Genomic DNA, 24,366 nt, shown 5'->3' with positions numbered 1-24,366 from the left:
CTGGTTATCACGGCCAGGCATCCTGTGCCGCATTTTCAAAGGGCCGTGCCTTTTACCAGCATATGGAATTAGTAATACTCCAAGCAAGGCGGGGAGGGGGCGAGGGTTCCTCCTTCATTTCACTCTCATTTTGCCTTGGGTTTTGTGACTGAAAACCTCCCCACCCCAGCTCCTGCACTTTAGAGTTAGTTACACATCCTGGGACAAGAAGATTGCATGTCGCAGGGGAGGAGCATGCAGGCTGTCCCCTGGCGGGTTTTGGTTTAAATATTTTCGTTCCCTTGAGATGAGCAGTAAGAAGCCCTGCTGAGGGCCTGGGGAGGAGGGCCCGTGCGACAGGCCTGCAGCCAGCTCACACACAGCCTCGGTCTCCCCTGCCACCTCACCTCAGTGTTCGGTGGCGCCATTTGCCGCATGTACCGGTTCCCCACCACCGACGGCAACCACCTGCGGATCCTGGAGCAGATGGCAGAGAGCGTGCTCTCCCTGCACGTGCCCCGGCAGTTCGTGAAGCTCCTACTGGAAGAAGATGCGGCCAGGTGAGGCCATGTGGAGAGACCAGCCGCCTGTAATGCCCATGTCGTATGCCCCTTCCTTTCTGGAAAGTTAGATGTGGTGGGTAGAGCACTGGCAGCAGAGAGACCAGACTGCAGACCCAGCCTCCACCACTTGCCTGCTCTGTGGCCTGGGCTTGCCGGAGCCTGCGTTTGCTCACCTGTATCTTGGAGTTCCTGTGCAAGCCAAGGTGCCAGAAGCACCAGATGTGTGCCCAGCACTCAGTACCTGCTCCCTTCCCTTCTCCTTTCCCCTCAGTTGGCCTTCAGAGAGTTAGGACTGGCTGATAGTTCTCTGGTCCTGGCTGCCTGGGTCAGTGGTTTCCTAGGGTAGGGCCACAATGATACAGGCTACAGAAGCCTAAGTACAGCCCACTGGGGCCCTCTGCTCCTCCGTATATCTCAGCCCAGGGCATATTCCAATGGTCCCAAGACAGGGAGAAGCCAGAGAGGTGATTCAGCACCACAGATTGTGTCTCCTGTCTTCCTCAGATGTCATTTCTACTCATCATAAAATGATGTTAATTGTGAACACAATATGACAGAGCATGAAAGGAAACAATGCAGTCAGAATCTCACTGTTTTAATACAGCTATTTTTTAAAATTTTTTTATCTTGAAAAAGAAATCAACCTCAGAGGAAAATGACAAGAATAATGCAATAAGCTGCTTTATCTCTCTACATGTACTATTTTACAGTTATTTTAATTTTAACATTTTTCCTTTCACCTTTTCCATATTTGTTCAGTTTTTCCTAGCTACCATCTGCTTTTGCATAGATCTTCGGTTTTTGTGCTATAATTTTTAACTATGGCACAAATTCCCATTATTCAGACTATATCTTGTGTGTGTGTGTGTGTGTGTGTGTGTGAGATGTATATAAGATATATATATACACACACACATATATATACATATATATATACATATATATATTGTTTTTTAATGTTTATTTATTTTTTCTGGGGGGGGGAGCTAGTGAACAGAGGCTCCAGAGTGGGCCCTGCATTGACAGCAGACAGCCCCATGTGTGGCTTGAACTCACGAACCATGAGCTCATGACCTGAGCTGAAAGTTGGATGCTTAACCGACTGAACCATCCAGGTGCCCCTCAGACTATAACTTGAAAGCATTTTTTCATTTCAAAAGCATTTTGGTTTTGAGGGCGTTGTTGCGTTTTACACACGAGGCTGGTGGTGTGCCTGGTATGGGAGGCTTCTTGAGGAGCAAGACAGACCGTGAGAGACAGACCCTCCGGAGAAGCAGGGCCCGTGCACAGAGCCCCGGCTGCACGAGCTGCGTACAGAAATCAGAAGGGGTGGTGAGAAGGAGGGTGGTCTGGGCAAGCCTCTGTGAGCCGTGACATTAAGCTGACACCCAGAGCATGAGAAGGAGCCACGTGACGCATGGGTAGACACCAGAGAGAGCCCAGCAGCAGCTGCAGCAGACGGGGCTCATGTGCTCGTGAGCAGACCCACAGCTGGTGGGCGAGCTGGCCAGCAGTGAGCAGGGACGGAGGCCTCACCACAGCCTTGCCCACGTTGGTGTTCTTTTACTTTGATGTTGCTAATTTAATAATAATAAAATGGTACAACTCTCTATTTACCTTCAGAGAATTTAGTAGATTACACAGAATTAGCTTTTTTTAATCCCCCCCAAAGGAAAACATGCACAGTATGAAAAAACAAATAGTGCCAAAACAGCATAATAGTGCCAACAACATAAGTCTTGAGGCCTTCTCCTCTCTGATCTACTTCCCAGAAACATCCACTTTTAGCCATTGTTTACCACTATGTTTCTAAATATAGTATTCTCTTAACTAACCAGTTTCAGGGATTAGCTACTCATTCCCTGTGATAAAGATTTTAGGTCTTTTGTAGTTTCCCATTACCCAGCTTCCTAATATGGTTATCCTTCTTTCTTTTTTTAAAATCCATCTTGTGTTTTCATTATTCTGATTATGTAGCTGTTATTTTACTGCTGAGCTAATACATTTATATTTCAGTTTTTATACAGCTTTTAATTTTTCTGGAGGTGACAGATCCTCTTTTTTCTTCTCCTCTTCTCTCTTTCCTGCCCTCATGTAACTTTTAGATTTAAACAACTCATTACTCCCATAGACAGCCAAAGGAGGCACAGCCAAAGTTGCTAGCTCCCCGTGGCCCTGGCCCCTTACCCTGAGGGACGGCACTGAAATAGAGGGGGCTGGGTAAGTGCGGCAGAGCATGGCCACCTGGTGCCGTCCAGCTGTAGACTGCTGCTCAGCAGCTTTATGTTTCGCTGCAATGTTCTTAGGGGCAGGGCAGGAAGGCCCAGGCCTCCCCAGAACGTGGGGGCAGTGAGAAGCTGTCTCAGCAGCTCCTGGGGGAGACAGGTGAATGAGATGGCCTCATGCAGTCGCTTACAGGCCTCCACTCCTCTCGTCTTCCAGGACGGTCCCACGTCCTTCTGTGCTGCCCAGACTCACATGGGCTGCAATCCAGGCCTTCACCTGCATGGCCTGTGTGGGTACCAGCAAGGAACCGCTCCCCTAAAGCCCCTCTCCTCCACTTGGTTTTCCCCGGACATTTGACAGAGTTTCTGTGAAAAGCTTCTCTGGGTGTTTTCCCACATGGTGAGTGGCCTGCCCTTCACACGGCCATTCCTCTTAGAGCGCTCTGTCATGCTGCCCCACTGCTTGCTCTGTAGACCTGTGGTGTAGCCATTGTGCGAGGCCTTCCCTGGCATCGGCGATATGTCCATGTCCATTTTGTTCTCCTGCTTGGTTAGGACTCCTGTGCACCTCGCAGAGAAGTGAGCCGGCTGCACGGCCTGATGTATGTGTGTCTTGCAGAGTGTGTGAACTGGAGGAGTTGGGGGATCTGTCCCCTTGCTGGGAGAGCCTCCGGCGCCAGATTGTCACTCAGTACCAGACCATTATCCTCACGTACCAGGAGAACCTCACTGACCTCCATCAGTACAAAGGTGGGTTCTGGGTCTCCCCTTTCCCAGCTAGAAAACCAGAACCTGGCTCCAGTACTGTCACTGACAGACACTCTTAATGGGTTTTTAAAAATAGATTCTCATGTAGGTGTGAACTCCTTAGAATATGGATTTCTCAGATCTTAATTAAGAAGACAAGTATGTGAAATGCATTGAAAATTCCTTCTCTGGTGTCATCTGCCAACTAACGTAGGATGAAATTTAAGAGAGATGAAATCACAGGCTGTTGGTTCAAGGTATTTTTTCATCTTTGTCTAAAATGCCCAAGGGAAATGCCCGAAAGACATAAACCATTTACTTTCAGACAGAGTGGTTTCCTAGACTTCCCAGTTTAAATATTTAACAGTCCTTGCATTGAACATCTGAATTGTCTAAGTGGAGCTCTCCATTTTAAGACTCAAAAAGGAGTGGAGTACAGAAACCTTTCTTCTTGAAAGATGCTATTTGATTTTCAAAACACTCTTAAGGGTAGATTTAGAAGACTATTCTTAACTAATTCCCTTTTTATTCAAAAACAGAATGAATTTTTTGGTTTTTCTTTATTCTCTATCTTCACATTCTTTCCTTCTCCCCGATTACATAAGGGAATTTTGGGGTTAAAAGAAGATCTCGAGTCTTTACTGTGGTTTTGACACAGAACATAGGAACTTGTCCATGAACTTGGCTGAGAAGAAGCCAGATACAGGCATGAGGACAAGATGATGGTGTCCCGGGTTTGGTTTGAATCTGAAGGGCAGGTCTAAGTATATTGGCAGCATATGACTGAAGGAACTTAGGCACCTACCCATGCCAGGTACCTGTTACCTGAGAAAGCAGGAAACCCACACGAGCTTGAGTTTTCCAGAGCAGAGAATCTCAAATGTCAGTGTGCATCCTGGTCCTTGAGGATCTTGCTGCAGTGCAGATCTAGGATTCTGCATTTCTGACAGGCTCTCAGGATGCCACTACTGCTGATTTCTGGCCCACTGTGAGTATCAGGTCCTGGAGGACAGTCTCCTAGGGCAAAATGCAAAGCAGACATCGGCTGGTCTGCATTTTGTATCCTGGCAAAATTCACCTTTTATCACTAGAGAAAAAGTCTGTTTCTTCTGTTCTTCTGATTGTCAGTTAATTTATAATCCCTTTCTTTTCTAGGCGTGTAGTTCTTAATTAGTGTTGGATTCTGATCAGAGAAACAAGATCGTATTTGGTAGTTACAAAACATCATCCTCCTTAACTGCGCCCCCTCCCACCCGCCACCCTTTGTGTAAACAAGGGAACACATTTAGGTTTGTGTTTCAGAGGGTCGCTATCCATGCTGTGTGGCATCTGTTCATCTTGATAGATCTGAGGTGATGAGCAGACCTTTTCACCCCGTTGTAGAATTGAGATGTGTTGCTCTAGTCGAACCAATTTCTCAGCTCTTGCATGATGGCAGTCTCTAAAGTTGGAACAGGCAGTCCCTAGCATGGACCCATTTGCTTTTTATAGCAGCGCTGACATTGTGTTGCACAAAATCAGTCTTTGTGGCGGACCTTTCAGTTGAGAGCTGAGTCATGGGAAGGCAGGGCACCAGTAACCGTAGCCTTCTGAAGCTGCTTCTGCCCGGCTCTGCTCTCCACCTGACTGCCTAGAGCCAGTCTTCTGGCCAGCGAGCCGCCCTCCCTCCAGTGTTTCACCCACCCGCCATCTGGAAATGAAATGTGCTCATGGGTAATTCAGAATTTCCTAGGCCACTGCCAGCGCGTTCATGTTTACTCGTAGCGACTTCCTCAGAATATCTCTGTTCTACTTGCCATTCCTGAGTGCAGGGTACATGTCAATGGTCCTTGTTTTCTCATATTCCATTTCTTTAGGTCCCTCGTTTAAAGCAAGCAGTTTGAAAGCAGATAAAAAGTTAGAATTTGTTCCTACAAACTTGCACATACAGAGGATGAGAGTTCAAGACGATGGGGGGTCAGGTAACTATTTTTCTGTTCCTCTCGCTGAATCACACTTCACTTCCTTTCTCCCTGTGCACCTGACCCCTGAGTTGCCCCGCATATGTCCAGCCTTCCCTGTATGTTCTTCTGCCCGGCAAATGAAATAAGAGACATGTTACAGGACCTTTGTAAGGTCTTTGTGCCCTCGTCTTTTCCCTCCTTTTGTTCCTGCCCCCTCGTCTGTCCTCCTTCCAGCTTGCCTTTGTGTTTCTGTGGCAGAAAGTCGCCTGTCAGTTACCCTTCCCAAGGAGGGTTACAAGGTGAGTGTTGCTGGTGGCTGCCTCTGGCCCTTTATGGCCCCATCTCGAGACCTGTAGGAACCCCTGCTGAGATGATGGTGCTGGGCTCCAGGGGCCCCGCAGACAATCCAAACTATGGGACTGAGGGAACAGGCTGCTTGGAAATGGGCCGGAGGGGCGGGGTCCCAGAGCTGCGTGCATATCCCTGTAGCTGGCTTGTCCACAGGCCTGAGCCCAGAGTAATGGAGGAGAGCTTTCTGTCATTCAGATCAGAACTATGACATCGTCACCATCGGAGCGCCAGCAGCACACTGCCAAGGTTTTAAGTCAGGAGGTCTCCGCAAAAAGCTGCACAAATTTGAAGAGACCAAGAAGCAGTAAGTATATGGAGGGTGTCTGTGGTCCTTGTATGGCTGTCTGGTGCTTCCTAGGCTAAAAAAAAAAAAAAAAAAAAAAAAAAAAAATCAAAATATGACTGCAAAAATCCAGCCATCCACTGTGCTTTTGTGTGGCGGGAGGAGCTGCCTCGTTGCCCCTGTGCTACTCTGTGTGTGTGGCTGAGCTGGGTGGTGATGAGGGCACCTGATTAGTGGTCCTGACCCCGCAAGTGAACAGCAAATTGAAATCCCCCTGGAAGGTGGCTACCCTTTGTGGGCTCTCCGCTGGCTCAGCCGTCCCTTAAAGCCCCTAGTCAGTCACACCAGGTGTGTGGTGTGTGTCGAATGCCACAAAGTGTGAAGCCTGCAAGAGATCGTTTCCTTTCCTAAAAGGACTGCAGTGGTAAACATTCCCCGTTTTAAGAAGGCTAGAGGGGGTGGGGGTGGGAGCTGCACACAGCTGCAGTCCAAGCAGGAAATTGCCAGGTAGGCAGGTGGGGGAGGGTGTTGTGGAGGATGCAGGGAGGTGTGGCTGAGACATGGTGTTTTGAGGAGAGGAGCTGAGGGAGAGGGCTGGCCTCGCTGGCAGCCTGCGCAGTGCAGGGCCACACGCTGGTGACCAGGGTTGTGGGGCTGACAGATGTAGCCCTGGCCCTGAGGAGCTCCCTGCCTTACCTGGGAGCAGACAAGTCAACTCCACCATTTGGAGCAAGCAGTGCCATGCCTGGAGCATGGGTGACATGGAGACAGCCATAAATCCCAGCTGTTGTGTTGGATATGTGGGAAGTGTTGGTACTCTTCCAGAATGTCACCCATCAGGATTTATGTAGGTGAGGGATGCGAGTGTAAGAGGTAGGGGCAAGAGTGTAAATGATCCTGTAAGATCCGGGGACCATGAAGTAAAGGAAGTAGCACAAAGGTGTCCCCTTGGGGAGAAGGGTTATTACTTGATCATGTGTTCAGGCTGATAGGGAAGATGAAAGTGAATCATCTGGAGATGCAAAGGCCAGACCAGGCACGTAGTCGTAGAAGGGACTAGAGAAGAAAGTGAGATGCAGAGAGATCTTTGAGGAATGAAGGAACAAGCTGCAGATACCGTGGATCAGCCTCTGGAGAATGTGGAGTTGAAAGTGTCAGACTTATCAATGGAGAATGGAACAGCTGGAAGGAAGGTGAAGCAAAGGCCCAGGGGGCGTCAAGAGAATCAACAAGGCTTCCAGGTGGAGAGCATTAGCACCTGCTGGGGGAAGTCGGGGGCTCTGTGCTTCCGTGGCCAGGAGTCAGGACACAGATTGAGAAAACTGACCGCAGACTGGGTCAAGGAGGGGGTGAAAGGTCGGGTGCAGTGGCCGGTCAGTGGGCTAAGGGGATCAGGGATGCAGGTAGGAGTTTCTCTACCCATGGGATGAGGCTCGAGGATAAGCAGGCAGGTGGAAGAGAGCACACCATGAGAAATCATCACTGGGATGTGTGCACAGGTTACCCCAAAACCAAGGGAGCCCCGGAGCCAGATGCAGGAAGAATAAGAAAGGGCCAGGGGTTAGAAAGAGGAATTTCAGCCTTAAGGGCAAGGCAACATTCTTGGGAAGCCCCCAGACAGTCTGTGTGACCTTGATTGATTCCGCAAGGGCTCTTCCTTGCCCAGACAAGCCATGTAACCAGACCCGCCTGAGGAGTCACTGACTCCAGGGTTCTCTGGGAATTAGGATGAAGAGGAAGCTTCCTGGGCCCACCGCAGCTCTGCACAGCCAGCCAAGAAATTGCGTGTCTGTCACTCCATTGCATGTGGCTGTGTGGGGGTTAGAGTAGGAGATTTGAGGGTGCTACAGGCCCTAGTGGGGGAAGCCCATCAGGAGGGCTCACCACTGGCTGTCCCTGTCCCAGAAAGGTCGGGATGTTAATACCTGATTACTCTGTATGTTAACTTTAGAACTTATTTTCAAAATGCCTCTGGAGTCTTTTTCACATAAATAATATAAATTTTCATTTAATTTCCTATTCCCATTATAAAACTGCTTGCAGAAATGATTTTCATTATTTGAACTTTCCTTTAAATGCAGACATAACTTGCCCACAGGTGAAATGTCTCCCTGGGGCTTGTGCAACGGCACTGATGTTGCTCTGATGACTGAGCACATTGGGCTCATGAGTTTTATTGTCCCTGCAGTGGGGGCCTTGACACTTAACTTGAAGAATTTTGACAAAAGATAACTTGGCTTTTTAATTTTTTGTTTTGCATTTAGTGTTTGCTAACTCCTAATATTTCGTTTTGGTTCTTTTCTTTAGCAGTTTTGAGGAGTGTTGGTGAGTTTTCTGTCTGTGGAGAGAGTGTCTGTTTGGGTCTTGCTCTCATGTAGAGAAAGCCTGTGCTGTCCCCTCCTCTGTGAGGTGCTTCACCCCTCGGTGCCGCCGGGGGCCCCTAGTTAGAGCCTCGTAGACAGAATTCTCCCTTCCAACTGCAATGTTCTTTGATAATGAATAGCCTGTCTCCAGTCCACCATTTTACCTTTAAAATCTGGCAGCAGTTCATTGCTGTGTGCGCTCCGCTCCGAGAGAAGAACCAGTCCTGTCCCTCCCAGGCCAGGCAAGTCCTGGGAGCTGGAATTTCAAGTCAACCCGTTGGTGTGGCTGGGAATCCCTTTCTGGCTTCTTTTACAAGAGTCTTAGGGCTTCAGGTTTCCCTTCCCCATCGCCTCTTGCGGGAATGAAGCCAGCTTACATTTTCATAATACTTAATAATTTATGCAGATTTTTAAAACAGTGTTCCTTGGGTCAATTTTCCCCCTGAGGGCAAACCAAGAGTTAATATAACCAAGTGACTTTTTCTACCAAAGAATTAGATGGCAGCCGGAAATCACTGCTGCCTGGGGTCTCCACCGCTCCCCCAGGCCCTCCGCGGTCACGCCCGACGTGCTGGCTCAGGCTATAGCCAGGCCTGTGCAGTGCCCTTCACTTGGTGACAGGCCCCAGAAGCCCCTGCAGCCCTTTGGAGCTGCTGCCATCTCAGAGCTGGTGAGGCTCAGGGGCCATGGCTGGGCCCTGCCTGAGATGTCAGAGCTCTGCTGGGGACAGCAGGTGCTGAGGAACCTCCCACCCACACTGAGGCCTCTGCAGCTTTCCCCACTTTTAGGACTAGGTGACTGTATATTCACGATCATCACTGAGCGGCAGCTCTTTGAAATTTACTTTTCCACACCCCCGCCATATGCTTCCTGTGTAAGTCCTGGATTACTGTTATTAGAACGTGGCCTGTGAGAACACAAGGTGAGTAGGGGGTGGTGCTTTCCTTCTGACTTGGGGGATGGTATGTATTGGTTGAAGTGTACACGACCATCTACATACACACGTGTGTATCTACATGAAGCACACATTGCATGTGTGCTCGAAATATTGGGGCCAGGGAAAAACAGATTTTTAAAAATTCTATTTGAGATTGTATTTTTAAGACTAAATTGTCTGAAATGGCAGCTATTCATTTGGAAGAGTGATTGCAGATTGGAAAGTAGTCATGTGCACATCGTGCTGTGAAATGACTTCTCAGATCACGTGGGCTTGGTTGCGGTCTGCTGCATGGGCTTCTGGCAAATCCATTGTGTTTTACTGTGGTGTGTGGGCTTGGGGTGTTGTTTCTTTCTGGGGTGCTTTGGTTTTTGGGTTTTGCATGTTTACACCATAGTCTGTCAAGGGAAGTTTCTTGGTGACCTGCCTTCGGGTTACCCTGGAAAGGGCCTGGCAGAGGAGGATCTCCAGCCCTCATCTCCAGGGGGAACTATGGAGGTTGTGCTCCTCCACCTTCACTCTCTTCCCCAAAACCCAAAGGACAGCCCTTTGAGGGAACCAGTCAGGGCTGATAAGGATGGGGACTAGAGCTCACAACTTCAGATTGCAAGAGACCTCCTCATCGGTGCTTTACCACTCTCTGCTTTCTTTGGCTTTCTCAGATGGTCTGAAAAATAAATGTGTAATATTAGATCGTTTCGGATCTTCACTGAGAGACTTGCCATCTATCACCTCCATCTCGAATGGCCAAACATGGTGCTCGCTTCGGCAGCACATATACTAGAATGGCCAGACACGTTAGCCAGGCCCCACACAGCCAGGATGTAGAGTCAGTTCTCCAGAGGCCCGTGTCTGTGCTGCGCAGGGGCTGGGCTGTAGCCTTGACATCGATCCTAAGATCACACACTGCTTGATGGTGAGAAGGCAGGGAAGGAGGAAGAGCCAGGTTTTCAAAGCTGTTGAGGGGCCCAGGCCTGGCCTCTGGCCTGGCACGTTCTGTACCTCCTCTTCATCTGATGGGACATTGTTTTTCCAAGTAGAGAAGCACTGGAGAAGGAAGTCCAGTTTGCTGTGGTCAGAGGTGTGAGGGAGGAGAACTATGTGGGTGTGCACAGAAAGTTTGAAGATTGGCCAAATGGAGAAATAGGTTTCTTGTGGAAAGTCCAGCACCCATGGCAATCTCCCTTCACTGTGGTAAACTGACCCCTCTGGGATTAGCAGACCCCGTGTCTCCATTTCTGTACTGCTGAGAACTTGACAGGTGAGGTTCTTAGATGAAAGATTATTAGTATTTGGGTAATTACTGGGTTCAGTATCTGTGTGCACACTTACATAAGAATATAGACATGTACAAATGGAGATAAAAGACTTCATTGTTTTAATATTTTAAGGCTTCTACCATATGGACAGAAGAAATCTCTTGAGATGTGCTTTTGCACAGGTAGACTAGCCTAGGAGAACATCCCTGAGAATCAGAACACTTAACTTTGTGTTGGTTGTGGGCTAGGGTTGGGATACTGCTGCCATCTTCATACATTTGAGGAAAGCCCTTAGAATCTGTTTTTATCCTTTACAGTACACCATCCAGCTGCCAGTCCATAATCTACATACCACAGGACATCATCAGAGCCAAGGAGATCATTGCCCAGATCAATACCCTGAAAACCCAAGTGAGTTACTATGCAGAGCGGCTCTCCAGGGCAGCCAAGGACAGGTCTGCCACAGGTCTTGAAAGAACCCTCGCCATTCTAGCAGACAAGGTAGGAGGGACTACCCTGCTGCATGTGGGATGGGGGCTCCCTTGGGTTTCTAGAAACACTTGGGACACCCCATGTGTGCTTGGAGGTGTCCACAGAAAGGGTGACATTGGGATGACCTTGAAGATCTAGTTTCAGGTTTGGTTCCCCCAAAGGCCCTGGGAGGTTAGGTGATTTGCCTGTGGCCACAGAACTGGTTGGGGCAGGCCAAGGGCAGATCCCAGAGCATGTGACTTCCAGCTGCTACTTCATGCAGATATGTCTCCCCTCAAATCCATGGGGTTCATTGTTGAATCTGGCATAGTTCCACAGCTTTCTTAGCAACTGCCTACTCAGTATGTTTTTTGCCACATTTTTATTGACTTGGAATTTGAAAAAAGAAGCTGAATTATTACACAAACATACAATAAGGAAAATACAACTTCATTGGCCTAAATATAAACAGTAAGCTGTTTTCTAATTAACCAAAATTTGATCCTGATTAAAAATATATAAATATTGGTTTAAACTGGGGGATTAGATACACCAGATCATCTTGATGGATGATGCTTTTTCAAATTACTCAGTCTCTCAACACACACACACACACACACACACACACACACAGATTCTGATCACACTTCCCCACTCACACCCACTTTGGTGGGGTGAGATGCTGTTCCTGATCAGAATGTGCTATATCCTTCACATGTGTTCACTTAGCAAAAAGATTGAGAGCTGGGAATTAGATCCACTTAGAAAAGAAAGATGATGTTATCAGAAGGAAAATTATGAGCATACAGAATTCTGCATACAGAATTCCCCAGAACCACAATGCTGTGCTGAGAGCCCCACTGCTCAGAGCCCAGGGTTTCAAGGATTAGATGCAGAAAAGATAAGACTTCAGTCAGTGAACCAATGTCAGACCTGTCCCCTATAACCAGAGTGGACAGCTCAGGGAGTCGGTGAAGACAAGGAACCGGGGCTCTCTTCAGGCCCTTCCTGGAGTCCTGTCAGGCTCAGAGGCAGGCAGGGATCGAAGAAAGTCAGAGGTTCCTCGACCTCCGTCCATTCTCTCTGTGTCCTCCAGACTTCTTGTAGGAACCTTTAAACTGCTCACGTGGCAGCCTTTAAACTCTGCCGTCCTGAGGGCTCTTGCGCTATGGAGAAGGGTATGCAGCTGGGTCTCAGGACAGTTCTGAGCCCTTAGAGAGGACCGGCCTTGCAGCCCCTCACCTGGGGGCTCAGCAGCTTTGGTTTGTGTGTGCTGCAGACCCGGCAGCTGGTCACCGTGTGCGACTGCAAGCTGCTGGCCAACTCCATCCACGGACTGAACGCAGCGCGACCCGACTACATTGCCTCCAAGGCCTCCCCGACATCGAGTGAGGAGGAGCAGGTGATGCTTAGGAACGACCAGGACACCCTCATGGCCAGGTGGACGGGGAGGAATAGCCGGTCTTCTCTGCAAGTGGACTGGCACGAGGAGGAGTGGGTGAGTCTGCTGCTCGTGGCCCTTATTCTGCTACTGAGCTTGGGTTGAAGAACTCAGAGCCTCTTGCCTGCTCCTCCCCACCCGGAAGTGCCTAACATGTCAGCTGCTTCGTAGACGTGCTCCACACCTCTTTTCTGGAGGGCTGCCTGATTTATGGAAAGAGATGGCATTTTCACACCTTGTGTCCATCTGAGGGGCAGGGCTGCTGCAGGCCCGACTGGTGTCAGACCTGGTTGTAAAGGGGGCAGTGTTCTCTGTGGAGCCCTTGCCCTGCTGGAGGCCTCTCCCCTCACAAGGCCTCCTGCTTCCTCAAAGCTCTGCTTGCAGCCAGCCCTCCTAGGGCCGTTTGTATTTGGGGGGATAGTGAGGAGTCTGGAGATGCACCCGGACATTGCACACAGAGCATTCTGCTTCCTGACGGAGTGGCCCTGAGAGCAGCATCTGTCTTTCCTGTGGAAGCAACACATCACACAGGCCGTTTTTGCCTTTTGTTGGGACTATTGCTTGGAGGCAGTGTTCTGTGAGGCACTGAGTTACTAGTCACCAGCAAAGTGCTCCTCCAGCCCTGACCTGGCGTCCTGTATTCTGCGTGGGTTTCTGCAAATCACTGCTAGCCCTGCCTCACTGCTTTCCCACTTCCCCCGTATGAAGTGATCAGCAGTTTCCATTACCTTCCCTCAGTCTCGTGTGTTTGATGGTTGTAGGAGGTGTGTGGTGGAAAGAGGAGCGGACGCACTGGCTCCCTGGGCCCTGTGGCCTTTCTGCCAGCTCTGGAAGGCACTGGGAAGTCCTAGCTGGCCTCCGTGACAGTTATTAGCAAACGTGTCCCCAGCTTTAAAAACAATGAGCGCAGTACATTGATTTGTGTTTTGAAAAGCAAATGCAACGGTAATGGAGAACTTTGAATTAATCTTGATGTTCTAAATTCGTGGTATTTTAATGATCCTGGTGGCCCAGGGCAGAGGAATCAGTGTGTGGGGGCACCAGGGGTGGGGGTGGGTAGATTGTGCTCTGTTCTGTTTTTCCCACTGGGAGAGCTGACCCAAATGGGCCCTTTTGGTTTGGAAGGAGAAAGTGTGGCTGAACGTAGACAAGAGCCTGGAGTGCATCATTCAGCGGGTGGACAAGCTGCTGCAGAAGGAGCGCCTGCATGGCGAGGGCTGTGAGGATGTCTTCCCTTGCGCAGGCAGCTGTACCAGCAAGAAAGGTAACCAGCACAGCCACGCCTACTGGATCAAACCGGAAGACCCCTTCTATGATGTCCCCTCCTCGCCATGCCCCTCCACCATCTCCTCTGCTGCATGCCATCCTCGCCTGACCACACGTGCGTATGCATCCACGCTTCCCATTCACGCTGCCTCCACCTCACGCTGCATATGTCTGTCTGTCTGACTCCATGACCTCTTCCCCCACACAGACTGCAGGGAGGGCTGTCAGGCAGAGCCAGAGGTCACTGTGTGGAGCAGCGGGCAATGAGGGCAGAGGCTCCTGTAGTCCACGCCCCTGGAGCCCACGTGTGAATCTGCATGTCTGGCTAAGGCAGAATCAGAAGGCCCTCTTGGGTCTCATTGCCACATCAGTGAGGGGGTGCTCCTGGGCTTTGCTGGTTTGCAAACCAATCTGAGAACCTGAAGGAAGCAGAGATGCAGATGCTTTTCTGATGAGATTGTTTATTGAATTGGGAATTGATAGAATCAAGGAAAAGGTGAATCATGCAGGGACACAGCTGGATGAGAGCTGTTAGCAGGCTCAGCACACTTGTCTAAAGGCTGGTTGTCATTGGCTGGGCATGCTCTTCTCCAGCAGGGCATGCCGCCTTGGGAATTGCTGGTAACTCAGTCAGATGGCGGCACCTGTTCTTGGAGCTGAGTTTAGGTTCCTCTGTCCAGCACCACCTCCGAGGCAGTGCCCTCAGTAGATGGTAGGACGTTGGCATGAAGCAACATGCTTCAGAAACCGTCTTCTGCCTGTGGAGACCCGGAGCATAATCAGCCACTCTGTCCTGCATATAGCCCTAAAGCCAGGGGCTGCATGCTTTCTAAATAGGCACATCCTTGTCACTCAGGGACCTTTCCCTGCCACCTTTTCCTGTAAGAGCTGATGGGGGTGGGGTTATGTGCCAGGCAGCTGAGAGCTGGCTGCAGACCTTTGGGAGTGTTAAACTGTAGTTAGTAGTTAGTAGGGCCTACTAACTGTAGTTAGTAGGGTGTGCCAGGGTTAGGCTTCATACAGTGAGGACTTTTAATTTCTAAATTGCACAACTTTCATTCTAGGCAGAACCATGCTCCTTTATCAGAGCCTCTTGGTAAATCCTTCATTTGTAAGATGCCCTTCACCTTCGCAATCTGCCTGCAGTCTGTTTCCAGGGCGCGATTTCACTTGAGCCTCTGATTCAACAGTGTTCACATCCTCCACCCCTTCCATCTGTGAAGGGCTATAGTTTCAGTTCCCCAAACCTGTGATTGGTTTCATGGAGCTCTTTTGTCCTGTCTGTCTTCTCATTTTTTTTAATGTAAATTGTGCTTAAAAAAAAAAATTGGAAAGCTCATTGCTCATTTCTCTTCAATATAGTCTTGCTTGTAATTTTCAAGTTTTCCTGCAGATATAAAAAGAGTAATTTATTGGATTTTTTAAAAAATGCCAGACATAGTTTATTTAATCAGATATTCTGTCATAGCCATAACTTAAATGTCACTTTCTTTCTAGGCACATACTGTATTGGTCAAATGTAGACACATTTAAATGCAGTTTTAAAGTTATTTAAATGAGCATTTATTTATGGTATTTAGGGCATGACTTGTATTTGCCATGCAGATCAGCTCTGTTGTGATCATGGGAATATGAAGCATACATTTGAGAGAGGCTAACTTTGCTGATCAGTACTCAAAGAAACATATGAAACCGTTTGCCACTAAATTAACTGTGGATGATCCTTAATTTAAAAATCTCGAACATTCCTAGGAAGCTGTTCAGACCTGGGCGTGATCAGGAGGTTCAGAAAAAATGAGCCTGCAAGCTGTTTATTTTACTCAGTCTCTTATCCTCAAGGGCCAGACCTCAGCTCTGCCATGACTTTTTAGACCATTGCAACCTCCTGGGGTAGTGGTTTTGGCCTAATGAGCAGGTTGTGTTCACACCAGCTTATTATATATGAATACCTCTTTGAAAGGCATCATCACTTTTCATTCTAGCTCTGTACCCTGTCCTAGGTCTTTGGTTTTCATATTCTACTAAGGAGTTGCCCTGCCTTCTAGCTTGCTGTCCTGCAGAACTCATCAGAGCCGTGCCTGGCACACACGGATCACTGCGGGACCCACTGACAAGTCCCTGCCAGCTGGAACCACAGAGGCTCCGTGAGCCTCTTTCCTTCTCCCGCTTTCCGCACAAGTGCCCCATGCTCTTCTGAACCACCACCCTCAGCCTCCCCGTTTGGTGGCTTCCATTATCTGCTCTGCACACATTCTCATCCTCTCCTCATTGCTGAAGAGCCATTCACACCCCGGACCAGGGTCTCGGGGTCTCAGGTTTGTATGCCCTCGAGATTATGTGTTAATCAAATCTCAGGGGACTCCATGGCCTAAGTTACCAGTCACTGGTACAAGAGTACCAGAGGAGACCCCTCCCCCAACACACATACACACACACACACACACACACACACACACACACACACACACACACACTTCCTGCTTTGATTGAAAGATCGAATTTACCCAGCCAGGTTTAACCCCTGGTGCCCTTTTTTGGGGAATGGCCACAACCCAGTCGTTTGGGATCACCACAGAAGATCATAAAACAGGCTCCTGGACCTTCCTGCTCACTCAGACCCAGAATCTTGGAGGAAGGGTTATGGGAGGCAGAAATCTGTATTTTTTTTCAAGGCCTGGAGTAATTCTGATTAGCTGGACAGAGGTTTAAACAGGAATGACTGTTCTGCATTACTGCACACTGCTGTGGGTTTCTGTCTTTGTTAGATAGGTAGTCTCAGGATATTTGGGCTCTAATGAAGAGGCTGAAATCTTTAAGTCACAGGAGCCTTTAATTTTGCTCTGTTTCTATTCCCTTTGCCAGTTGAAGAAATCACTGCCAAAGGTGACCAGAGAGGAAGGATCCCTTGGCACTCCTACCTCTGGACAATCCAGACTATAAAGTCTCCATAAAGCTGGTTCCAGCTATTCATGGGGCTCTGAAACCACCCACCTGAAGACATAAAATAAATGACCCTTTTCAGACTTGTTTTTTTCCAGTGGCACGCCCAGTTAACCAAGGAATTTTAGAGTTTTCAGGGGAAATGTAATATTGAAATGAGTACTTCACTTGCTGAAATGCGATTCATTGTAGGTGAAATTGAATTAAAATTGGCATTCCTTGAGCCACCTGGAGGGACATTATAATTCTAGTCTTTCCCCAAATCGTAGACGTTTTAAATTTGGTTTAAATTTTAAAGATTGGCATAGACATTGGTTGGTATATTGGTTTCATCGCTGGATCCTCACCTTGGGGTCTCAGCAGTCAGTCTGCAGCCCAGGTTCCACTCGAGAGTCAGGGCAGTGGGCTCTGAATTGGGGATGATCAATTTGCTGGTCAGTCTCTCTCACTACAAGTGTGCTTCCAGATGCCGTGAGCCAACATGGGCTCCGTCACATACAATGTGATCAGTGTGGGCACTTTATCACATTGTAATATGTTAGTTTGCTCGTCCTGAAGAGCATTTTATGTTGAAGTCTTAGCAACATGAATGAACGAATCACGGAGTCGGTCAGTGTTTACCACCAGGAGGGCTCGGCTGCGTCGGAGCAGCCCCGCGCCTGCGTGGGACTTCTTGGGGGAAGAGGCAGGCAGGCCTCCGACCTCTTCTGTGTTCAGTTGAGCCTCCTTACTGCCGGCTGCTTGATGCAGTTGCTGTAAGCGTTGAGTTGTTCGTGTTTGAACTTTGTGCTGCTCCTTAATCATCCATGTCGCCCTCCATTTCTGTGCAGATTGCAGCCCCCCTCCTGACGAATCCAGCCCAGGTACGTGGTTTCTGTTCAAGGCTTCTGCAGATGTCTTTATAATCCTCAGGTAGTGTTTGTAGCTGAATTATCCAAGATTCCCCTGTGCTTCCAGAGTTAGGAAAATATTTTAGGAGTTTGTTCATTTGAGACACGTAGCAACTTTTCTTAGGTTTGGTGAGGGACCAGTTGGGCTGGGGACTGTGGCCTGAAGCAGGCAACCACATGCAGTTTTTTCACTTTCCCATCATGTAACCTTTCCAGATGATTAACATCCGTGAGGGCATTGGGCTTCCTGATTCAGAACAGTACATATTTGTAAATGGTACTTCCTATGATTTCACCTGAACTTGTGAAGCATGTGAGCATTACATGGAGGGGGTGTAGCCATCCAAGTGTTGCAGTATTCATAATCACACAGCATCCTCTCTCCCGAGTCTGGATGCAGCTTAGAATTCTTAGTAGGCATTGCTGGCAGCTTTCAGTTGGAGATAGTGCTAAAAACGGAATCTTTTTGCTGCATTTGCACGTAGAAGTCAATGTGCATGGCTCTAGTTCAGGGGTCTGTAGACTGCAGCTCTGAGCCGAATCCTGTCCACTGCCTGCTCTGGTAAATAACATTTTATTGGAAAGCAGTCATGTCCACTCATTCATGTATTGTCTATGGCTGCTTTTGGGGCAATGCCAGAATTGAGTAGTTGTGACAAGGACCCCATGATCCTCAAAGCCTAAAATACTTCCTATCTAGCCTTTTACAGAAAAAAGTGTGCCGACCCCTGCTCTAGTTCATGTTGAGTTTCCTAGTTGTGGCTTGTGGGTTTCCCAGAGTGAGCATGAGACCCCCCAAATAATATGCTTTTGCTTACACCCAAAAAACCAGCTACCCAATCGGTCTGATGATTGCATATTTCTGACTGGATATAAATGTGAGGTAGCAGGATACCTGTGTTATATCTAGAGTACAGCGAACTGGTGATTTGGGAATTTACCAAACTCTCTGTCAGTTTTAGTGAACCCTCTCAGCTCACATAGCACCATGAATTTTATATCAGCTGTGTCATTTCTAGAAGCGCTGGTGGCTTGTCCACAGTTAATGTCAGCGAACTAAAATGGTTCCCTGCCAAGAGTTCCTTTGGCTTTTCCTGGAGAGCCATATTTTATCTTGGTTAACACACACATTTTTTTCTCTCACTCTTTCTCAATCTTCCTCCCTCCTTTCCAACTTCCTTCCCTCCTCTGTTAATGAGGGGAAAAAAATGCAAAAGCAGGGTATGGATTTGAAAAAAAACTCTTCAAAGTTATCCAAAGTAGCATGGTCCATGGATTGACCACTAGTCAGTGAGCATTAACAGACTGTCAACTAGACAAGGAGCTTATTACCCCCCCTCCCCACCCAGAAGTGAATCAGCTGCATCACTAAGGACAATGTTTAGTTGGGCTGATTTTTTTTTTCATAGCAAGTCTTTCTCGACGAAGGGAGCAGAATATGACACCGTCACCAAATGTAATATCCCAGATACCTTTACTAAGCTAGGTCCTGGTAGAAGTCTCATTACTGTCCCTGAAATCCATTTTGTCTGGAAGTTTCTAATTATAATTTTTCTTCATATTCCCCCCAAATTTATTTCCCCCTCAACCCCTACTCTCTATTTGGCAGAAGCAACCTGACACAATAAAAATAACATGGAGCTTAGGGTCAGTCAGACACATACAAATGCCAGTTCTTTTTGTGTCTGGGAAGACACTTAACCTCTCTGAGCCTGTTTCCTTACCTGTATTATTAATATTCTTTCTGTCGATTAAATGAGGAAACAGGTAAAGCACTGACAGGTTTTTTTTAATTTTTTAAAATATTTATTTATTATTTTTGAGAGACAGAGAGAGTGTGAGCAGGGGAGGGGCAGAGAGAGAGAGAGAGGGAGACTCAGAATCCCAAGCAGGCTCCAGGCTCTGAGCTGTCAGATGTGGGGCTCAAACTCACGAGCCATGAGATCATGACCTGAGCCGAAGTCAGACACTTAACAGACTGAACCACCCAGGAGCCCCAAAGCACTGGTTGGTTTTATGTACACGGTGGCTGGCACTCTTACTGAATTCTGGAGCCATCCAGGCGTGTGTGAGCCCTCCTCTGGGAAGATGCCAGGCTCCTCTCCCATCCAGACCCACATCTTTTCTTCAGGACAAGATCCCAGTGCTTCTTAACCATTCTTCCTTTATTCCCAATTTTTTTCAGAGTTTTTCCCCCCTAATGTAACAAAACTGCATCATACTTAAATGGATTTTTTTGAAAGAGAAGTAGAGAAGCAGGTAAAATGAAAAAGTATTGCATGGAGAAGATTTGCTTAGTCAGCTAAGACCACTTGTACTTTCTGATCATTTTCAGATTAAAATGATGATAATTTGCATATTAATTGCATAGGTACCTGCACGTTAATGGAAAAGCAAAGTAAAACCGGCAGCATTTGCTCTAAGAGCATTTACTTCTCAGTTAATGACTGTCTACCTTTCCCCCAATTATTTGGCTATGAAAATTTAGTTGCCATTGTCTTTTTTGATCGTTGCTGAATATAACTTGCATGCAACAGAGTTCTTCAAAGAAACAAAAACATGGCCTCTGAGATTTTTCAGAGGAAGAAAGAGACTTGGATGTTATCCAGCAGAGCTCTTCCATTTTACTAAAAAGGACTCACGTGGCCAAGGGGTCAAGAGACTTGTCCATGGCCAGCACTGCTCAGCGGCAGCTGGGGCCCAGGACACATATTTTCCACTCCTCGGTCCAGTGTTCTCTGTCACCATGAGTTCTTTGCTAAGACCTTTCCTGCTATAGACTTTCTAAATTTAAGCCTGCCTTTTTTTTTTTTTTTTAAATTACAGATATAAATCCTTGTCCACATACGGTGTGCCTGCATACACAGTTAGATCATTTCCAGACTTTGAATGGATTCACGTACTTGAAAATCTGCCTCAACTGAACACTGAGTATAGGGAAGTCCTTTTGCAAGGTTTAGGCATTTCTCTACATCTGTGTCTCAACAAAGTGCTACCCATACAGTTTGAGAGAGTGAAGCTCGTCTCCCTTCACTCAGGGTTTTGGATTCTGTTTGTCTAAGACAGAGCTTACCCTTTCTCCCCAGTGCGGTGACGTCTGTGGGTGTGGTGTCACTCGCACCTCATCCTGAGTGCCGTGTGCTGCCTGGGCTCCACTCCCTGCCTGCGCAGCCTCTGCTGTGGTGGGCTCACCCAGTGGTGACAGTCAAATGCTTCTTTCTGGGCTTGGTGACCTGTTATAAATAGAACTGATGAGGGCATGTCTTTTCTCTTTTAAATGCCTTCTAAATAGGGAGGCAAAAAAAGAGCCAAAGCCCAAAATACCTTTGACTCTGTTTTTCTACCCTGAGGTTCTATTTTTTTTTAAAAAAAATTGCTTTGGTACAGGGTCACAATTTCCTAATACCTCTAAGAGAAAACTAAACTAGAAATAGAGGGTAGCGGGCAGGGAGTTTGGGGGCGTGGAAGAAAGCGCAGAAGCAGGGGATATTCTGAGAGCTGAAAACACGGGAAACCATGTGGAACAAACGGTCTTTCCTCCAGACGTGGAAAGCGAGAATGTACCACAGCCACACACTGGCTCTGCAAGGGTGGAGTTGTCCTTTGCTCTAGAAGGATGGGGGCTTTTGCCTTAATACCTGGGTCAAGAGAAGCAAGATAACAGGTCACTTTTCTGGGTGCCCTTCTCGCCCTGGGTGGAGGAACAGTGGTGAATTGCAGATGACTCACAGAAACTTTTTCGTCTTTTCCTCAAAAGGAATCATCCTGAGCATTTATGTATATAGCCCACAGTAGGTTAGGGAAACAAGGTCTACATCATTGGTCCCACAGTAGGTCCCCTCTTTGTTTACTGGAAAAGCTTCAGGCCAGAAGGTTGGAGACTGGGTTGGTTCCAGGCAGAACTTAGTGCCAGTTCTGGGCCGGAGCTTGGGCCGAGCAGAGATATAAGATGCAGAAGGGGTGGGGAGGGGGAGGGGGGCAGTATGAGGGTTAGGGTCAGGCAACTTGCTAAACTTATAGAACCTAATTCTTAAAGTTTTCCTCCTCACACGTCTCCTTTCTCGTGCCCAGGTGAATGGAGTGAGGCCCTTTACCCCCTGCTGACCACCCTCACAGACTGTGTGGCCATGATGAGTGACAAGGCCAAGAAGGCAATGGTCTTCCTGCTCATGCAGGACAGCGCTCCCACCATAGCCACGTACCTGAGCCTGCAGTACCGCCGGGATGTGGTCTTCTGCCAAACTGTAAGCCCCGGGAGTGGCACGGAAGCCCATGGGCACCTCCACCCTCAGAAAACACAGGCTTAGGAACTTGTTCTCTGGCTTCACCCTGAAAAAACCAAGGTTGACAATACTTCCACCTGCCTGTGGCTCTTGAAGTTATTTACTAGAGAGGTCTAGATTTCAACATGGAGGGAGGAATCCTACTCGATAAGTCTGTATTTAGGAGAGGGTCTGAGTCCACCCTTGTTCCTCCCCATGGAAGTGGCACTGGTGGGTTGGGCACATCCGCGGCTCCAGCCTGAGGCATGCTGCATTGTGCATGACACAGGCCTCTTTGCCACCTTTTTTCCTACAAAGGAGTTTAGTGAGGGAGACACGATTATTGCTGTCAGTGCCTTAGTTCTGCTGCTTGTGCACAACTGCTGTGATAATTTCTGTTCTCTTTTGGAGAATGTCACGAGTTTGGTAGATGCGAGTTACCAAAAGCAAAGTGAACAGTGATAGAAGGTCAGGCTGGTTCTCTGCAGGTCCACCGGCCCATCCTTGTGAGGCCTGTTTCATCCCACAGAATATCTCCCACTGAGGTAACTTGCAGAGTGACCGTGTTGTCTCTCACTTCCGTTCTTTGTTATGATCACTTCAGTTTCCAGCCAGAGCTGGTATGAATCTGTGAGTATACAGGACCTTTTCACGGTGGGAAATTAATTCTAGGCTTCCAGAAGGTTCTAGCCCAGGAGGAAGCCCAGGCAGTTCAGGTTGGAAGCTTAGCCAAAACCAAACCAGCCTTTGGGAGCAATAGGAGTGGCAAGCCTGGAGTGCTGTGCGCCCTCCCCATGGCCTCTGCCCCACATGGCCTCAGAGCTGAGTGCTCCCCACACCCCAGATGGAGGGGGAAGAGGTGCTGCTGCGGCCCAGCCAGAGCCGTGAAAGTGGAGAAACTCAGGGCCAAGGGCAAGGCACAGGCTGGTAGCCATTTAGTGAGGAGGTGTCTGTCCCCCTCACAGCCGCTTCATCTCGTGTCTCCCCCACAGCTGACTGCTCTCATCTGTGGCTTCATCATCAAGCTGAGGAACTGCCTGCATGATGATGGCTTCCTGCGCCAGCTCTACACCATTGGGCTGCTGGCCCAGTTCGAGAGCCTGCTGAGCACCTATGGTGAGGCTCCAGGGGCTCCCACACACCCTATGCCTCCGGGATCCTGGGGGTATTGGGCAGTACAGACGTGTGTGATTCCCATTCTTTCTTCCCAGATAGTTTTCTAATTGCGCATGCTGATGAAAATAAATCTAAACATCATCAAAATATGCAAGAACCAAATAAAAGTCCTATGTAGTTACACACACATCCATAGTTTGTTTTATTGTTGTTGGTTGTTACAAAGATCCTTCTGGTTGAGGATGGATGATAATTATTTAAGCAATGTTCCTGTGGGACATTGGGCCGCTTCTGAATTATTCTTTTTTTAAGGTTTTTTTTTTTTTTTTTTTAACATTTATTTATTTTTGAGAGACAGAGACAGAGCATGAGCAGGGGAGAGGCAGAGAGACAGGGAGACACAGAATCCAAAGCAGGCTCCAGGCTCCGAGCTGTCAGCACAGAGCCCGTCGTGGGACTCGAACTCACAAACCGCGAGATCATGACCTGAGCTGAAGACGGATGTTCACCCAACTGAGCCCCAGGCGCCCCTGAATTATTCTTATGAAAACAGTGCTGCCATAGGTCTCCACACACAAGTCTGTGTGTGCCTCTCGGCCCATTTCTGCAGCCACTACATTATTGGAAGGAATGTTTCTGGGTCAAAGGGCAGGAATATTTTTAAATTTCATAGATATTCCCAAATTGTCCTCTAAAAAGACTCTTCTTCCTACTTTCATTTTTTTATTCTGAGAGGATAAAAATGGATAACTTTTTAGAAGTATTTGTCGGTCTTTAGAGTTATAAGACGTCAAGTAAATGCCAAGCACTATGGAGTGTAGGGATCCAGCCCCAGTGTGCTGTTTTGCTGTCTCTGTCCATTTCTAAAGCGCCAGCTTTGCTTTCTGAGACTCCATACATGCCAGTTTTCTGCCCCACACTTCCCCTCACCAGAGAGGGCTGTGAGTCGTGGTGCATGTTTCCACCAGCCGAGCTGCTGAATGTGGCCGCGGGGGATTTCAGTAGCTGCCTTTCCCCATGGAGAAGTGGGTCAGCTGGTGAAGAGGCTGAGACAGTCCCCGTCTCGTCACACCACGCCTGATCCCATCACCTCCCACAGCTCTGTGGCTGTGCTGAGCCCATGGGGCAGGTCCCCTCCACCTGACCTCCTTCCATCCGTCTCTCGCATCCAGGTGAGGAGCTGGCCATGCTGGAGGACATGAGCCTTGGAATCATGGACCTGAGGAACGTGACCTTCAAAGTCACTCAGGCCACTTCTAATGCATCAACAGACATGCTGCCCGTCATCACTGGAAATCGGTAGAAAGATTTTTTTTTTAATTCTCAGAAC

At 48.2% G+C, this 24,366-nt stretch overlaps 1 protein-coding gene across 12 annotated transcripts in view; it reads left to right on the top strand.

Annotated features, from left to right (window-relative positions):
- The window catches only part of INPP4A (inositol polyphosphate-4-phosphatase type I A), a 155,970-nt gene that overhangs the window by 89,248 nt on the left and 42,356 nt on the right, over nt 1–24,366 (top strand). For 5 of the 12 annotated variants that reach the window (XR_008417817.1, XM_053890606.1, XM_019457883.2 and 2 more), the window contains 12 exons: nt 392–539; nt 3,387–3,517; nt 5,371–5,475; nt 6,004–6,112; nt 8,399–8,416; nt 10,968–11,151; nt 12,401–12,619; nt 13,688–13,943; nt 17,599–17,631; nt 21,730–21,902; nt 22,913–23,036; nt 24,209–24,335. Coding sequence is in view for 11 of the 12 variants with exons in the window: in XM_053890606.1 (XP_053746581.1) it covers nt 392–539; nt 3,387–3,517; nt 5,371–5,475; nt 6,004–6,112; nt 8,399–8,416; nt 10,968–11,151; nt 12,401–12,619; nt 13,688–13,943; nt 17,599–17,631; nt 21,730–21,902; nt 22,913–23,036; nt 24,209–24,335 (1,627 nt within the window). In the remaining variant the exon portion in view is untranslated. The remainder of the gene's footprint in view (nt 1–391; nt 540–3,386; nt 3,518–5,370; nt 5,476–6,003; nt 6,113–8,398; nt 8,417–10,967; nt 11,152–12,400; nt 12,620–13,687; nt 13,944–17,598; nt 17,632–21,729; nt 21,903–22,912; nt 23,037–24,208; nt 24,336–24,366) is intronic. The other 7 variants (XM_019458713.2, XM_053890607.1, XM_019458377.2 and 4 more) reach the window with 5 other exon arrangements.

This window comes from Panthera pardus, unplaced genomic scaffold (genome assembly GCF_024362965.1).
Source record: "Panthera pardus isolate Hobbes unplaced genomic scaffold, ASM2436296v1 HiC_scaffold_25, whole genome shotgun sequence".
Taxonomy (NCBI): domain Eukaryota; kingdom Metazoa; phylum Chordata; class Mammalia; order Carnivora; family Felidae; genus Panthera; species Panthera pardus.
Note: the sequence above shows the minus strand (reverse complement) of the source record. Positions and strands in the feature narration are given on the sequence as shown.